The 18,527-nt window shown below is 40.6% G+C and overlaps 1 protein-coding gene across 3 annotated transcripts in view; it reads right to left on the bottom strand.

The window, feature by feature from the left end:
• Positions 1-1,408: 1,408 nt before the first annotated feature.
• SHC4 (SHC adaptor protein 4) overlaps positions 1,409-18,527 on the bottom strand; it is a 32,070-nt gene continuing 14,951 nt past the window's right edge. Inside the window, exons 3-12 of one of the 3 annotated variants that reach the window (XR_003993285.1) lie at positions 17,943-18,006; positions 16,945-17,064; positions 15,259-15,312; positions 11,972-12,023; positions 10,558-10,684; positions 7,935-8,112; positions 6,516-6,576; positions 4,952-5,135; positions 3,368-3,621; positions 1,409-2,637 (exon numbers count right to left, since the gene is read on the bottom strand). Coding sequence is in view for 2 of the 3 variants with exons in the window: in XM_030498254.1 (XP_030354114.1) it covers positions 2,482-2,637; positions 3,368-3,621; positions 4,956-5,135; positions 6,516-6,576; positions 7,935-8,112; positions 10,558-10,684; positions 11,972-12,023; positions 15,259-15,312; positions 16,945-17,064; positions 17,943-18,006 (1,246 nt within the window). In the remaining variant the exon portion in view is untranslated. The remainder of the gene's footprint in view (positions 2,638-3,367; positions 3,622-4,951; positions 5,136-6,515; positions 6,577-7,934; positions 8,113-10,557; positions 10,685-11,971; positions 12,024-15,258; positions 15,313-16,944; positions 17,065-17,942; positions 18,007-18,527) is intronic. The other 2 variants (XM_030498254.1, XM_030498255.1) reach the window with 2 other exon arrangements.

Raw genomic sequence — 18,527 nt, 5'->3', positions numbered from 1 at the left:
AAAAACTGAGTTCCTAGAAGTATGAATGTAATTTATTCTAGGAAAATGCCCATTGTCTGTACTGCATGTATATATTGTGTTTGAATCGCGCCTGTAATTAGTTGGATTCTTTGTTTTCTCTCACATCAAGAGATTTTGAGACACTTGTTTACTGCACTAGCACCCAATTATCTCCCTTTCCTTCCCTTTTTCCTTCACAGTTTTGCTTCAGACACATACAAAAGCTGCTGCAGCAGCACCAAAACAAAGTTTCTGATCTTACTTCTTTTTAAGCTTAGTGATATTCAAAGAGGGAGACACAGACTGCATCATACTGCAATGCAAACATCACACACTGGCTTGGGATGGTTTTATGCATTTGTAAAGTGAAAAATGGTGAAGTGAAAAAAGTCCCTAAGTCAGCATCTTGACTGGCAAAGTCATAAAACTTTGATCTCATACTATCACAACTCCAAGCATTATTATTCTAGTCACAAGTAACTTTGATTTGTACTAAAAATAGAGATGAAGTTCTGCACATTTTCCTTCTATGACCTGTCATAAACCTCACGTGTGATGCAAAAGTCAAAACCACCCTACGCAGGTCTTTCTCTCCCCCTGACATGCCACAGAAGCAGCTATTTTTGCTTCACAACGTCATGTCAAGCACATTATGAAGTTTAGCGAGATGTGAGAATAGAAAGGATACTATGCAGTTATAGTTTCTTGCCAGCTATCCTCACAGTGGCGCAAAGCTCGAGCACAAACTCTTGCTGGGGCCTCCTTCATAGGTGAAAACCTTGCATAGGATAGAACTGGCATAAGCTTGAGCTTATAGTCTGGAGGATTGAGGTATCAATAATGCTAGACTATTAGCAAGGAAATAAACTACTCATGTTTTAAAGCTTCTCACTGCTTCAGTATATGCAATTAAGTATTTTAATCATGTTATTATCAAGGAATAAAATATATTCTATGCCTATTAACTGAGGATAAGAAAAAGATGTTTTTTAAGTCAGTGTGGCACTTAACATCATATTTTCCCCTGCAAGGAAGCTTTTGTCTTCAATAATTTTATGTGTATATGACCACTCTTGTTTTCTAATGGGAAGAGCTCTTACTATAGTGTCCCATTTAACATGAACACAGGCAAAAGAATAGCATTATTTTTTTTATAGTCAAGTTTTCCAGCAACTGCTGAAGTCCGCAATCATTGTCTGCCTTATGGAACTGAGACAGTGGGCTGGGAGACAGACAGAATGTTCCTGCTCATGCCAGAAGACATTCCTTATCTTAAGGGGACAACTTTCTCAGGCCGTCACCTGGACGACCAGTTCATTCCCTGAATCTCCCTTGCCTTTCTTTAATTACATATTAAATCACTGTTTCTTCAGCAGGAGGCCCAAGAAATCATGGTACACTCTGAATATAGGATTGTTCATATTTATTTATTGTGGCAAAACAATTCATAGGTTTCCTTTAAAAGACTTTTTACCATGTTTAGGAACAAATGGACTCTACGTGAAGAAAGGGAAAACTGTATCTTGTTTTGGAAAGAACATTGGATAAGAGCACATGCAAAGTTCAAACATCTTTTAAATAGTTTTCTTTCAAAATGTATCATTAGTTTTGTTCCGCTTCTCTAGTTTGTAAACAACTATGTAATCAATGAAAATATATTTAGGCTACCTTTAAAAAGAGATGTCTCCAGTATTAATTGGTAGTAATAGTAAAATCATATGCAAGACAAAAATATTAGGATCTAGCATGCTTGTCCTTTAACAAGTTCTATTCCAAAATTATATTACATATATTAATTTCAACTTTGTAAATGTTGCATAATCTCAAATCTTTGAGTCGTCAGACAGTGATAAAAAATGATTAAGAAAACGGACAACCTTTCTGTATTGTGAATGCTACTCATTTCAAACATTACTTGCTAGTAAAGTGCTGTTACAAGCAAAATGAAATTGTTAGTGTCTATCGAAAGCAGATGACATTTTAGTAATATTCAAATTGTACTTGTTTTGGCAAATAGTTAACAGCATAGACATGTTTGTTTAACCACCCAAAACTAATTCAGTATAAATAATATTGGTTTCCAATAATCCTAAGCTAAAAGGCACATACTAATGTTCCAGCAGTTCGTTCAAGTGAGCATTTGCATGTAGAGGTTTAATTGTGCTTTTAAATAGTTACTGATTCAGTATGACCTTGAAAGTGACATTTGTGCATGTCTAAAATACCTTCTCACAAATGAATCTCCCACTCTGAAGGTGTAATTTCATTAAGATTATATATATCTATATAACTATGCCTGTTGATCTCTACAGATCTACATAGATATACACATATACATATATTCATACATACACACACAAAAGGGTCTTCTGGAACAGCAGCAGAAAGTGCAGTCTCTACTGTTTTGAATTGTCTTCATAATAGAAAGTTCTAGACAGTTTTCAAACATGAATTGTCTTGGGATTTGTGAGATCCAAGGGATTATTTGTGATACTGCACGTGTCCCACATTACTGTCTTTCCTTACAGGCTGCTTCAAGCTCACTTCGCTTCCAGAAGAGATGATTGGCAAATTATTTTCCATGTGATACTGAATAAGATGACCCACACTATCAAATATATGGTCTTTGGTTCTCACCTAATGAAAGCAAAAGAATATATTTATGGTTAGATTGTGCTTATAACTGGTTGGACGTGAGCCTAGTGCATTAAAGTCAAAAGGCATTAAAGCCACTGAACTCACCAGAGCGGGATCATTAGGCTGTACACAACAGTTCAGACTTATCCTTTGACCTACCGTTAGCTGACATGAAAAACAGAGGGCCAAGTTAAAAACACTGAATGTAGAACCAGGCTGATTCTGCTAAGGGGAATGAAATAAGCTCCTCTCCACCTCCATAAGAGAGATATTTTTCCCTAAATCCCACTGAGGATTAATTTTCTGATTTACTCTCTCCTCTGAGATGTCACTCAAGAGTGCTCTTCTAGCCCTGAGCAGAATCCAGTAGAACTGAAGTGACCAGCTCTACCTTTTCTGTATCCAGAAGTGTGTTACTGATCAAATTCATTACTTAATGTTAGGGTTATTTTTCTAGCAATATAATAACAACTCAAAGGATGTATTAAGTGTATACACTAATTATCAGCACCTGGACTAACAACATTTAAGTACCTCACTTCTATTTCCATGGTACTTTGGTGCTTGTAAGTTCTTGAATTTAACTTTCAGACCTGCTGAAATCACTGGCTAAATTTAAATTAACCTGGATGAAATCCAATCAGTTCCACTTCCTGGAATGCACCCATGCATTCATTTTGACTGAAATATCTGAGCAGCCCTGACATTTCAGCATATGAGATGTTCATACCTTGCCCTCAGGGTCCACCAAAAGCAGATGCTTTGCTTGCCCTCCCTGAAGTCCACTGAGGACATACTGGCCAGGTGACGTTGTGCTCTCTCGCACCAGAAAATCCCCATCGTTGACTAAGAGGCTCTCTGCTGCTTTCCTGTTTAATTTGCCATGGTAACAGTCTTCATTCTTTAGCTGCTGCTTTATTTGTGGCAGAACACAGAGACCAGCTGTGTTGCTTGTGGCACTCTGCTGAACAGCTTCCGGTAACTCTAAAATTAAATGAAAGGGAATGTATTGGACACTCCACCTAGAACTTCACCCTAAAAGGATGCAAGACAGTATTTCTTATTAGCTTTTAAAATATTCAGCAGTCTTGAAGCTGTGCTCAAACCAGTCTTACAGAGTGTAACGTTATGCACATATGAATGCTCACAAGCCTCCAGTGCATTAGGTAAAATTATCACACCATCTCCTCTCGTACCTTAGATGGGAAAGCTTTGGGTCGCTAGGCAACAGGGATTGGAAACAGGAATTTGTCTGATGCTCTACTGTTTTGGGTTTGTATTTCTTTGGGTGTATTAAAAAGTCAAATCTTCCCTATAAAAACAAGATATTTGATGGGGTTTAGCCACTGTTTGGTTTGTTGGTTTTTGGTTGTTTTTTTTTTTTTTAAAGATCCAGTTTTTCCTTCTTCCTTAACAAGCTCTGAAGAGATTGTCATGGATCATTGCGAGTGTCATTTTGAGTGGCTCCAGCTATGTGCAGGAATGTAAGACAACATGGCCAACGTAGCCAGAAGGGAAGGATTACAGTATGATGCATCTGCTGTGAAAAAACGAACAATTACTGAATGTACTAACAAAACTGGGTGGTTTGGGATATAGCCAGTCAGACTGCAAATGATTCACAGGCAGGATTTTTCTAAGGAAAATAAGAGGATACCATTTCTTCAATGGAATTGTGCAACCTAAGACTTCTCAGGATATAGCCAGTTCCTTTTAGAGCATAATACAGCCCCGGGTTGGAAATATCTCAATGGTCACAGATTTCCTTTACTGCAGTTCTGTCCAGTCCTTTGCCCACTTTCTTATGTGGAGCCAAATCTGACAGAGAAAACAGCCAATGGGAAACCATAAAAGACAAAGCTAATAAATGAAGTATTTTCAATGAGGACAACCAGTACAACTATATAGTCATTTAATGGATATCCACCACTTTGAGTCTGTAAATCAAGACTTAATTTGACATACATTTAATACTTACTACTGATCAAACAGCTTGACTTAGAAATTATTGGAAGAGATTCAAAGGTCACGTATGCAAAAACTGAGAAAACATGGTCATAATGATCCCACTTTGACTTTGTGTGCTACTGCCTGTGAAGCAAAGGCATCTGAGGCCACTTCTGCCTTAAAGTGGTTAAGATCTTGAGCATATACCCTGAGGTATAGTGCAGTCACAAGCTTTTATATCACCCTAAAGACTTGCTCATTATTGTGTGTGTAACACTATTTATTGTCATAAGTCAACTACAGAAGACACAGATAACAAGACCCCCTCTTTTCAAATCTGAGAAAAGATATGGTATTGCAATGGGACCTGCTGGCCTGACGCAGTGGGCTCCCATGGGTCTGTATTGTTGCTGTACCGCGGGCTGTACAGACTGCAGACTGCAGGGTCTGAGTGTTGATGTAACACGGATCATCAAAAAGATCTGTTTTGTAGGCAGGCTTCAATAATGTTGCCTCTTTTTTTGTCTTCTGTGATCTTTCAACACAGTTACCTGCAATTAGTATATAGTATGCACAGATTTCCTTTTTTTTTTTTTTTTAAATCAAGTTAAAATAACTATAAAAGCTGAAATAGGAACATTGTTGTTCTTATACATCCACTAAAGTCATTCAGAAGGAAAAGAAAAATTGGCAGATGAACTAGTTTTTCCATATGGCTAGAAGGCACAAGGTACGCTCTCCAAAATGAGCTAGAATGAAGTTTTCAAAAGCATTACACACTGATTCAGTTCTGCTTCAATCAATGTCAGCAGTAAACCCCCTGCTGACTGAAAAGAAATTAATACATATGACTTCACAGAGACATAAGCCATATATGCTGTTTGTTGCAAAACCCTTTCCTTCCCCTCTGCACCACAAAAAAAGCTTCTGGGAAGCTGAACAATTCTCTCTCTTGTTATTCTGGTGGAGCAGGGAAGATGGAGGAGGTTGGCACTTTGTGGCTCTGTCTAGAGAGCCAAAGCCACATCTGTCAGGTTAGGATCCAAGCCCAGGAACAGGCTAACAGAATATCCCCTGCAGGGTATGAAAATAATAGCACTTCAGCTAGCCAAATAGCACACATAGTTTTGCTCTAGCAAATGTTTTATTCATAGATCTATTCATTCATTCTTTTATTTATTCACCCTGTCTTTGTAGAATTCATTTGATTCTCCTTTCCTTAAATCAGAAATAACACAAGAAACTGAACTATCCCCTGCAGAGAGTGTAATGGATCACTTTAAGAGCAGTGCAGGTGGGAATTCAAAAAGGACCTCATTATGCAGTGAAAGAGATGAGCTGAGGAAATGTGCTCAGGGCATCAGCTGTAGCAAAGGAAGTCCAGAAAAAGATGCAGGCTGATGATCTCCTGGAGTCCCAGAGAGCAGATATTGCTAAAGGCAAATTGATCTCAGGCACAAAGCTGCCCAAGGCAGGGGAAGGGCCCAGTCACACTGAGAAGCCAGTGACTCTGGAACCAAGGGCATGGGCTCCATTGGAACAACAACTCAATGCTGATAATTTGGGTCTCATTGAGCATTTGTAGGGGAAGGGGTATTTTCAGAGACTGATAAGCAATGAAGTATCTTTCTTTTTCAAATGGTATGAAAGGGAATAAAACACCAAAGAGTATGAAAGAATAAAAAACAAAGAGCTACTGTACAGTATCATGACAAGTAAACCGAGTAAGTCTGCCAGCAGACATGAAGACAGATTAGTGGCCTTTAGAAAAGCTGTAAGGCTTTTTTGTCTACCCTTCATCTAAGGAACTAGAAATGGCCCACTAAGTAGAACACTTTTCTCCATTGTATCAAAAGCCAAGGGGTAACTCTTGCGGGCAGTCTGCCTTGGTTAATTCTGCATATGCATGAGAATGAAAAGAGAGTACATACCCACAGTTTTGTTTTCTTCTGGACAATTTTCATATATATTGATGAATGTTGGGCTGCCTGTCTGTACAAAAATTGTAAAAACAGTCACATAAAGTAATCCCTTAGAAATGTCAGGTAACTTAAAACATCCATGCACCTGTTAATGGGAATACAGGTAACTAAATGTATCTTCACCAAAAACTTCCTATCTCCTCAAATAATATTTCGTGCTGATACTCTTCTTTCTATAGGGCATCATGACTGGACATACTCCAACCTCACAAAGACTGTTAACTGCCCAGTTTTATATCTAAGATTTAGTATATGCAGTATAACTTCTAGGTAATACAGTTCAGATTTTCTTATAAATGTTTCTTGCAATAAAAGCAACGAGAAATAAGTACAAGCATCATGATTTGAAAGTGAAATGGTGCCCGAGTTGTCTGTGCAGCACTGAAAGGTCATCAGAACTGAGAGGAAAAACAAGAAAGTAACACCCTGTGAAAAAAAATCATTTGCAGGGTAACCCCTTGCAACAACTCTGGCAAGCTTCACATACAAACCTGGGGTATCATCAAACATCTTTTTAGAGAACTGTTGGAGACCAGCAGGCCCAGAGCCAAGATGAGGTATATGGTTGAGGTTAACAAAGCAGTAAGTGGATGGAAATGTAGCACAGGAACACATGGGAACCTGGGAGCAGTTGTTGCCCGACACAGATAACACTTGGGAGCAGCAAATTTTTAGACAGCACCAACTGGATTCCAGCGGGTGCATCCGAGTGCACTCCCTCTGAGCAAAGCAGTGCTGCCTCCTTCCCTGAGTGGGGAAATGCCGGTGTTTCCAAGAACTCGTACAGCAGGCTTTGAAGTCTGTGCAGTCAGCGTGAACTCAGCTGGTTTTACTCCCTGATTTCTTGGGTTTTATTCCCCACTATTCCAGTCAAGAGCCACAGATATATGCATCTTTTGCTGCTGTGACTGATTTAACAGAGCCTCTTGAAATACTTCAAGGGTAATTAATGTTGTATATACATTGCAATCAGTTAATGTTGTATGTATAGGTTGTAGAGCATAATGGACAGGATGAAATATTTATCAGATCTCAGAATTAGGAGCCAGGAGGTCCCAGATATTGCAGATGTTCTCTCAGACAAGCCATTTTAATCTGTATCTATTTTCTTCTCACAGCTAACAAGAGAACAAGGGAATATTACTTGGTCTCCTAAAAGTACTCTAAGGACAAACGAGTTAATATTCAGAAAGTGCTTTGGGATTCAATTATGTACTAAGCATCATTAAATCTAGCCTAAAAAACCTTTTCCCAGGATAATCAGGACCTGGTTCTGATGTTAATGCCATGCTTTACACCACAGTAACACTTTATTATTCATTCCCATAACAGGCAGTGAACAGTTATCCCAGAAGATGATGTACTTACCAAGCAGTAGTGCTTTTTGCACTGTGTAAGACAGTTAGCCCTTTGCTCTGTTTGCACTTTCATTCGCATGTCTAATACTCCACCGGTGGGAGGCTCTTTCCCTGGAATTTCGTTGTAATATTCACGATCCTCCCTCTCCTGCGAATTCCCAGCTGATCCATTAGCATTTGCTGCCTCGCTGAAAAAATATGGGGGGGAGGGGAAAGGGAGAAAGGTGACTGATGTAATCAACTGCTTTCTAGTGTAGGCAAATGTCCCCAGTGTTTGCACGTCGCACAATACACAGATCAGCCATATGGAGGCTGTAAAGGGCTTTGGGCCTGAAATTTCAGAGATTTATTTTTCCAGTTACTTCTTCCTGAATTAAAAATGGAATCATAGAATCAACTAGGTTGGAAAAGACCTTTAAGAACATCAAGTCCAACCTTCACCCCAGGACTGCCAAGTCCACCAGCAAACCATGTAACTAAGGGCCTCGTCTACATGGTTTTTGAACACTTCCTGGGATGGTGATTCTACCACTGCCCCAGGCAGCCTGTTCCAATGCTTGATCACTCTCTTGGTAAAGAAAATTTTCGTAATACCCAGTCTAAACCTCCCCTGCTGCAGCTTGAGGCCATTTCCTCTTGTTCTATCACTTGTTACTTGGGAGAGGAGGCCAGCCACCTGCTCTTTCCATCTTCCTTTCAGGCAGTTAGAGCAATAAGGTCCCCCCTGAGCCTTCTCTTCTCCACACTAAACATGCCCAGTTCCCTCAGCCATTCCTTATCAGCTTTGTGCTCCAGACCCTTCACCAGCTCTGTTGCCCTTCTCTGGACCCGCTCCAGCAGTCACTGGAGTTTCGGGTGCAGGGAGGTACACTCATTTTCTTAGCAACAGGCAGCCCAAATCCCTTTTCTTTGACTTGAAAATATAAGAGCCACCTACTGAAACTTTAAGAGAAGCGTGCCAAAGCATTGTTCATTAAGGTGTCCAAAATGTAGACCATAAAACTAATTCCTCTGGCTTCTTGTCTCAGTTCTATAAATCCAGGGTGAGGGGGAGGCAACACTTACAAGAGAAAATGAAAACCTCATGGCATTTAGTTAGAAAAGCCTGCAACTGTTTCAGAAAATCAAATATTGCTACCAGAAAAAAAAAAAAAAAAAAAGTAGTTTTCCTGAATGTACCCTGATTTTAATAACCATAATCAATATAACTGTTCTGTTTCAGCTGGAAGAAAACATGAAGGAGAGCACCCAATGTTTTTCTTGAGCTAAACCAGAATGATGATAGTTTAAATGTACAGCTGATACACTGCAAAACAACTAGGTGCTTCCTGTACTGTCTCCGGTCCCGAAATAAAAAACTCATCTCAAATCTTAATTCAGAATATAATTGGATAAAAGGCCTCAAGCAGGAAAGAGATAAAGTTCAAGTAGTTGATTATGTGATATGCAGTGCAAGTATTTGATTATGTGATTCATAGTAGTTTGGAAGGGAGTGACTCATTCACACAGCAATATTCAACTTCTCTGCCTGAGGACCGTTCTCTGAGGCTGGCTACAGGTTAGGCTGAAGGAGGGAATTTAATTAGCCTGTTCCATTTCTCCTCACTCTGATTTACTTGTGGCATAACCTAGCACACTTTCATCAGAAAGGCTTTTCCTCTGCTTATTGTCCCTAGGGAAAACAGACCAGTATTAGCAGTGGAATGGCAAGAACCACTCTGTAGAATGAAATAAATATAAACTGGAGCTGGGGCTGCTGTTATGCAATAAAACCAGTTCTGCTATCTTGCGTTAGGCACTGTACCAGGGACACCGCCTGCACAGTGACTCCCGGTGTTCAGGATGCAGTTAAGCAGCATTACTGTTTTACCTACTTGTGGGAGGTGGCAAGCAATCAAATTTGGTGTTACAGTAAAGACAAGACAGAGAAAAATAGGCATAGCTAACCTATGAGGAGAGCTATAAATTAGAGCAAGAATTGCATCCCCGGTGCAACAGAAAAAGGGTAAATGAAATGGGAAATTGTGCTCCTGAAATTAATCTAGGCACTATATTTTGAGCGATGTGCAGAGGACAGGGCTTCATTTGTTGAAATGCTAAGCAGTGGCTGTGTTTATTTCAGCACACGAGGCTGATCTAAGTCACGCCTGGTGGAATGAGAGGCCACTGCCAGGACACAAGCAGAATAGCAGAAAGGTGAATTACAATGGCTTTATTCCACCACCACACACTTTCCAGAAATACAGCATGTTTAAACTTGGCATGGATCAGGGCTGACCTCTGTGTGTGTTTACGCTGAACTTACAGAGTTGAACTTACTTGGGAAGAGTAATTTGAACATTTGTTCAGCTTACTTGCATGACTTAAGAGAGGGCTGTTTTAGCTAAGGAACAATACAGCTAAATTATCTGTTACGCACCTCTACAGATGTCACAGACATCAGTGGAGTTTACTGGAATAAGCTAATTTTAATCTATTATACTCTGTACATACAGCACATATTACAATTAGCATATATCCAGAAAGCATATCCAAAGCATCTTATTTATGGATCACTTTCTGGAGTATGTTGTTTTCCTGAAAAGTACTAAAGAGAATGAAACCCCCAGTTAAGTGACTGAGAAAGTGCTGACCTTTCATTAGACGTAACCAGGCTAGAGGGGTTCTTCAGGTACTGTCTGAACCGGAGCTCAAAAGCCTGCCCTATGGTGTTTATCACCTCCTGCGCCATCCCATTGGGACATTCCAGTATGTGGCATGCTGCAAAGAGACATGTTACTTTAATTAAGTAAATACACTTTATACCAGAAAAGAGAGACATAAGCTATTTTGCTTACAGCAGAAAAGCTGGGCATGAAATTACACAACTAGATAGCTTTAGGACATTACATAGACTGAGATTTTTGGTAAGAAAATTGCTCTAAGCATTCTTTTATCATAGTATCAACTTATATTTCAATAAAGGAAACTCTCCATTTATGCTTCCTGCATGGGGTGCTCCTGTATCTCTTTTTCTGTCCCTACCTGACAGTAAGCAGAAGCCGGGGAGAGAAGCAGCCCTGCCAGCGTGCAGTTTTCATGTGAAACAGCAGGAAAACACAAGAGCTCTCTCAGGGCAAGACCATACTCCTTTCACCAGTCCTTGTTCTCACACACCACCTCAGGAAACTCGCTCCAGTAGCAAGTGCCCTCTGCCCAGGATGGGCTCTCCCCTCTGCAGAGCCACCATGAGATAGCACTCAGGGATGGTGCTGGGCCAGCTGCCAGCCCTGCCTGCAGGCTGCCAGGCAACACGAGTTCTGCGCATCCCAGCATCAATACCGGCACTTACTGGTGAACTCACAGATTGCCCTAAGTTTTTCCAAACAGCAGTGATGGAGGTACAGAGAGGTGGCAGACCAGACTGTAAGGCCCAGCTTCTCCAGAAAACATCCCGATCTTCTGAGCCATCCACAGCACCTCAGAGTGAGGTCTCCTGTGAAGTGCCACTACCAACTTCATAGCCATTGGCAGTGTTGCTCTGAGAACTGTTTGGCATGAAAGCAGCCAAAGGCCAGTTTTTCTTGTACTGTAGGCAAATAATGAGAGTGAAGGAAAGGGATTTTATATCGAGAAGCTCTGATGCACCTGAGCATATACCCCACTCTGCCTTCCTGCAACACACCCAGAAGTCTGGGTTAGATAAGGAGGCTCATTTGCTACCCTTCACACATCTGGAAGTTGCCCCAGAGTAACTTGCCAGGCTCTGCCCTTCTTCTGCCCTTCCTTGCCAGGCAAAGCCAGTTTGGGAGGGCTCCTACCCCTGCATGGAGCCAGCAGCTAGTACAGCTTTAGCCTGACGTGCAGATTCTCACTTAGTTGCACAAAGAATATGGCATTTAAAGCCACAGCCTGCATACCATCACCCATATCCATACAGGAAAGTCAGAAGTTGTACAGAACATTGAACTGTTCAGTAGCTTTCTTATTTTAAAATTCAAACAATTCTTTGGTAGAGGTAAAGCAATCATATAAACATGTATAACAATCTGAAAATTGTCTCCATACCTCTCTGATTAACAGGATCTTTTGCTACGTATGCAACGTAGTCTGTTGTATCCTTTAGGAAAGAAGACAACATATGTCTTTAAAATTATCATTATGAACAACCCTACAAACACAGCAAAGCAACTGAGTATAAAGACAAATATTTTTAGCTTTAAAAAGCATGCTTCTTTCAGGGAGAACAACTGGAGGTACTAGCAAAGTGGGCTAAGGGAAACATCGGTGACACACCAGTAGCTATGGACACAGTAATTGACCTGGAATCTTTTTCTTGAAATAAACGCATTAGAGTATCTGGCACTCTTTGGGTCTTCAATAAGCTGTGTATTCAATTCCAAACTCTGCAAGAGGAGTAGAAACAGAACTGGTGCCTCATAAGCAGGCAGTGCTGCTCTCTTCCACTGCTCCCATGGAGCTCCAAGCCCCTCCTGTGTAATGCATTAGAGCTGCATGACTGCCAGTCACTAAGACTAAGCCTTTACTCCTTATCAATATCAGTGGAAGATAAAACAGTGCTAAAATACTGCAAAGGACAAGTTCGAATATTCCTGATTTGTAGAATGAAGATTGAGTTTTTAAGGCATCTTAGAGAGAAGTTGATCTTTAGAATATTGCAGAATACAATAGCTTCCTGATCTCAATTGCTACTGACTGATTTTAGGCTGGCTACGTTCAGGTTAAATTACTCTGGATCTCAAGGCTTCTGCTGAGATCAGACCACCTCAGTATAATCAGTTGTCTGTTTCAGATTCTCCTTCCAGCCAACATTGAAATAATCCTCATTTTTTTCCTAGTCAAACTGAAAAGGGAACTGGGATAGAAGAATTAACATTTCTAGTCATACTGCAATAGTTGCTTGATAATTCAGTGTTATAGTAAAAATGGTGAGGTAATGAATAACATTCTTTTAATTATTAAAGATGCATTTTGTTATTTTGGATCTTTAAGGCGGGATGAGGAAATTGCAATTCACAGCTTAAAGGCATGGCTCTCTTGAGGGAAGATGCAATCAGCTGGCAGGAAACAAGGCCCCCATTTGCAAGATGCACAAGAACAATCATTTAATAATTCACAATGAATGATAGGAGAGGCAGGTCTTAGGGCCAGCAGAACTTGTCCTACATATTTTTTTTTAAATCTCCAAAGTTAATATCATTTAAACTAAATATTTCTTATGTGTTTAGTGAACTCAATTTCCCTTCTTTTCCTTTCAGGTTTTTCATAAAGTTTATAAATGTTATAGGATACACTTTCAAAATAAATTAGATCTAGGCAGCGACTAGAAACTAAAGTAACTGGAGCAGTATCTGCTATTTTTGTACCTTTGTAATGTTTATGTACATGCATGGATGACTAGGCTTTAAAATAAAGCCAGAATAAGCTTTATCCTTGGGCAGAATAGTGCTGCTTCTTAACAATGCAGAGCAACACTGAACTGCGCTTAAACCCTGAATGCAAGGGCAGGTGGAGAGATGTGTCCTGTGGAAACTCTCCTCCATTTTAAATGTAAAGAGAATCTTAGGAAAATTACCTGAACAAGCCACCAAAATTGCCCCTTACATGAAGTGCCACTAGATTTATAGTTACCACTGCTGAGCCAGACCTCCGTTTTATTATATATTCTCCCAGTGAGAAAAGTATCACCAGCCACACCAGCAAGCCCATTTCCTGCAGCACATCTAAGTGCAAGCACATCTCCTGGCTGTCCTGCGATTTAAGCACTGACCAAACCCAGCCCTGTGTAGCCCATGAGATCTGATAGAATCACTAAATAGAACCAGTGCAGGATAACAATATAAAAACTACTAAAAAAAGGTAAACAAGCCCTGGAGAATTAGTCATCCCACCTGCTGAGCAGAGGTCTGAAAACACATCCCTGAATTTTCCAAGCTGGAAATGTTATATAAAGACAAACTAGACAGCCAGAATCTAGGACATGGCACGTACTTCAAAACCAAGTCATCTTAAGGACATATTTAAATTGTTTAACTATCAAGAGAACTGGAATTTGGAAATGAAGCACACCGATGCTCAGCACGACAGTGTCTCAGCAGTTGGAGCTACCTGGAAATCCACATCATGAAGGGCCTGCAAAGCCCAAGGGCTGTATCGTAGTGTGGTGTATTAGGACAGCACAGGCATCTAAAGGTGAAATTCGAACTTCTTAGACTTTCAAAATGCCTTAAGCTTTAAAAGTGATCTTTAAGGATGTAGCACTTCAGCACCAGCCCTGTGCTGTGCCTCCTTTCTGGGTAGAGGACTGACAGCGCAGAGCCTGCACACGTGCTGCCTCCCCACTTCCCAGCCCAGCTCCAGAACGCTCCAGTTCACAGGCAGCTTGAGCAGCATCTCTCTGAGCAGAGCAGAGCAACTGGGCTCCTTACATCACCCACATGGCCCTCTAGAGATCCATCAGCCACACAGGGCCAGTTCCCAGCTCTTTTCCCTTGCCTGCTCCTAAATTCAAAGGGGCAAATATGTCATTTTCCAATCAAAGCTGGATCTGGTTTCCACCCCAGTGTTACCAAGAGCATGATCCAGAGCCTTCTCTTTTCCATGTTTCATAACACAAGAACAGGGAGACATTTAGCAAAATTGAAGGGCAGAAAATTCAAAACTGATTAAAGAAATACTGATTAAAGAAATACTGTTCTCGTACCACATGGAGTGTGAAATTCAGAGTGCTGGCAGGGCTGAGCTTGCTTAGATTTGAAGAGGGAATAGGGCATGTGTATGGATGACAAATTGCCTGCTTACAATCATTGCAATAAAGAGTTTGGAAGAGAATAGAAAACCTCTTATTGAAAACATTAATGACTTCATGAGTAGGAGAAGAACACATCTGCAGGAAGAACGAGGTTATGTCGCATCTGTCTCATAGAAGCTGTTTGACTCAAAATTCATCTAAAAATCTAGAGGTACCAGTGCTGACTGCTTTTGTGACAGGTATTGGATTATAGGGACCACCAAACTGATGCAATTCCTATGTTCATGTGTTCTTATTTTTAGATCCTCAAGTCTGAGGGCTTTTGAATGAACAGAAGCTCACTGATTGGCAACAGGAAAATTAACTATGAATCTATCAAAGATCCACTAAGTCTCTATTCCATGTCTCCTTTCCAGTCTCACTTCCTCGGTTTTCTTGTATTACTGGTCATGATCCAGAAGAGTGGTGTACTCTGTTAGTGCTTGTGGATAGGAAGTGATGAAGCGAAGCATTTGCAGGTACTTTTAGTCTCATAATAATTTCATTATACCTGCAGAAGTATATCTTATAAATCAATACTTACTGGGTCACCTCCAGAAGCAAATGAGATGGACTGCATGTGATGGTTGGCAATAATCTGAAAAGCATGACAAACTAGTTAAACATGCTCATGTGCCACACACTTAGCAAACAGCAGAGCATATATCTTCATTGAGCAAGCAATTAAGTTCATGACAACCCAATCCATTAATACATGCACATATCATTTGTGAAGGAAGGAGATAAAAATAGGAATATTTTTGAGACTACCCATTCATGCTTAGTAATCCCTGACTAATCTTCCTTAAAGGGGTTTTAGAATTAATTCAACCAACTTCTAACCGGGTCTGTATGAAGCTCAATGAGACCTTGAAAGGGAAATAACTGGAGACACTGGATGCATTTACAAAGTCTTCAGATATTAATTCATTTAAAAATTACCTACAATTTTATTTAAATGCTTTGGTATATAATGGTGGAGTTTTACAAACAGACCCCACTGAAACTCTGATCATATCCTCTCTCACCATTAGCACCAAACTGTTGTCTGGTAGAAATTTCACTAGCCAAATCAAGCATCAACTTTTCTTGTTTTCAAACATTACTTCATCTCTGGAGACAAACTGTTCTTTATTATAAAATCAAGTGCCATAGATTATGCAGGTGTAAACACAATGAAACGTGGTGCCGGCACAGGAATAGAATAAATAGAATTTTCCATTTGCAAAGGTCTAGTAATGAAAGACCTAGTAAGAATTTCAAGACAGTGCCTTGCATGCCCATGTGTGTGGTGACCGGACACATCAGTGTGTTTGGAAGGAGATCTGTCCAGACAGCTTTTAGTCCTGCTACAAGCAGGAACTGGATAAAAGGTTCATACTTTAGCTGCCAAGCCCAGTTTCAACTGCTGTGGGGAAGCCCTTTGCTGCTGTACCTGAAAGGAAGGGAAACCTGGTGCCATAAACTTACCCCTCCTAGCACAGGGTCCAAGAAGACCTCTGTGCTGCAGGCAAACCCCCAAGAACGGCTTAACTTTCAGCATGGCATCAGCTCAGTGCAGTGATTCCTCAGAGCCAGTGAGCCACAACTACCTCCCTGATGGTCCTCTGCTCCAACTTGGAGTGAAACCCTGCTGGCCCCAGGCAAGGCTGTGCTAGAAGCTGAAGCCAACAGCTGACAGAGGAATTAGGTGGGCAGGACAAAGCTCCTCAGCTCATCTGCCAAGAAGGGAGCACGCCCCAGTTCCAGGGCAGATCCAGGCTCTCAGGAACACATCTCTAAGGAGCCCAGAGACTTTGCATAGTATAACTGCTTGTGTACATATATTACCCAGCTGTAAAATAGCTTTGAACGACACCAAAGCCAAGCTCTGACTCATTATTTATATCACAATTTTTTTCTCTAGGACTTTTACAGAAGCTTGTCAGGACTGGTGCTTTTTTATTAGGTACCATACAGAGACACTCACTGAGAAACAGTTTGCCAAGTGCTTAAGGATCCCTCCCTATGGAAGACACCATCATAAACAAAAAGGGCATGTGCTGCATGTCCAATTCCTCCAAAGTGCTCGCATTTTTAAATTCAGAGGCATCATGTAATTCAGCTTTACTAGCACAAGACAACTAAAGGATGATGCTTTCCCTTCAAAGTACCCAGCCTTTTCTTCAGATGCTGTGAAAGGAGAATACAGGAGTATGGAGAAAAGGACACAGATTTATATGTATCCTACCTGCTGCGTGTCAACATTAATCAAAGTGAGGCTGCTTGTTGAAATGGTCAGCTTTATATTCACACCAGAAAACTGAAGGTTACTTTTGCCAAGTACAGAAGATAGAAACTTCACTGGAGGCTATGAACAAAGAAAGAAAAGAAAGAGGCCATCAGCCAAGTCTGTCAGGGGCAGAAACATATCAAACTCAAGTAGTTTTTACGATATCTTATTGAGAAATTCAGTGGAGCAAGGATAACAGCTTGATCAAATGCAAATAGATTTTCTAACAAATATCAGCTTTGAATACAATACTTGTAGGCATGGGTTTATGTCAATAATGGGGAAAAAAGGTTTTAAACAAAATCCAAGTGAGCCAAATATTATAGCTGGCTCTGTAATTCAGAACATGTAATTTTCCTGCTGAACTCCGCTTCATTTCCTGGGCATAAAGCGTTTCTGAGTAAATCAAGAAAATCTCTCATGTATTCATTTTTCAGCAGCAAGTTCATTCCTCCCGGGCCCCCCAGTTACAGAAGGGGATCAATAAGTTCCATTGGACATGACCCAAAAGCAGCCATTGACGTTGGCCCTCATTACATCCCAGTTATTTAATAAGCGATCTGCCCACTAAACACTGCCGTTTCACTTGTGTTTTTTATATATATAACTAACAATCAGGAAATCCTCCAGTGAATGAGCTCCCTTTTGCTAAACAAACCCTCTGACATTTTACCAGCCAGAACCTAAAACCTGTAAGGCACTGAGCACTGCAAAGGCTGGTAGGAGCAGGAACTCTGGGCAAAGCACTAATCCTGAAGAAAATAAGAGAGGACATGGCCTCAGCCCCAAACCAAGCAGGCTAAACACCCTGCTACAAATGCTTTCATGTTACACTCAGTTCAGATGGATTAACGTGCACTAACTCCAGCATGGACTGAAGCCTGTTAGGGAATCATGTATCCAACTTATCAAAAGCAGATAGAGAAAATTTAATGCTCAGCTAAAACAGTATTTACCTTCCGCTTTTTTATAGCTCCATTTGTACCTGATACAGCTTCGCACAGCCGGCTTATTGCTTCCCTGCAAATAGAAAAATACAGCACAAACTGTTGGATCATTTCACATGCATCATCTGTAACAGGGCCAGCAACTCTGCAATTTATTGTTATCGTCCCACTTAATAAACGCTTTAATCTTCTGGAAGGCCTTTCACAGCTGTATTTCTTTCTTCTTTCCTCCCACTGTTAAAGAAAAAACAACCTATTTAACAAAATACAGTGATTCAGCAGCCTGGTTTGGGTTGATTATTTTTCTTCATAAAACACATCAGTTTCACCTAGTGACAATTTGCTCTTTAAAAAACCCATCAACTAAGCACAAGAAACTCAAACAACCTAATGCCTTCAAATCCTTTTTCTCAGTACAGTTGATAGGCCTCTTGCTTAGCAGGGAGGATCCCCTCCCTCCCTTAATCCTTCTTATTTAGAGCAGCTGGGGTGTGCTGAGTGTGCTCAGCTGGGTGTCCTGATTGCCCTTCTGGTGTCTGGGGTTCCTCTTTCTTAAAGAAAAAAAAAAAGAGGGGGAAAAAAGGCAGTGTAATG

This window comes from Strigops habroptila, chromosome 9 (assembly GCF_004027225.2).
Source record: "Strigops habroptila isolate Jane chromosome 9, bStrHab1.2.pri, whole genome shotgun sequence".
In the NCBI taxonomy this organism is placed as follows: Eukaryota; Metazoa; Chordata; class Aves; order Psittaciformes; family Psittacidae; genus Strigops; species Strigops habroptila.
The sequence above is the reverse complement of the archived record's forward strand: the minus strand, read 5'-3'. Positions and strand labels throughout refer to the sequence as shown.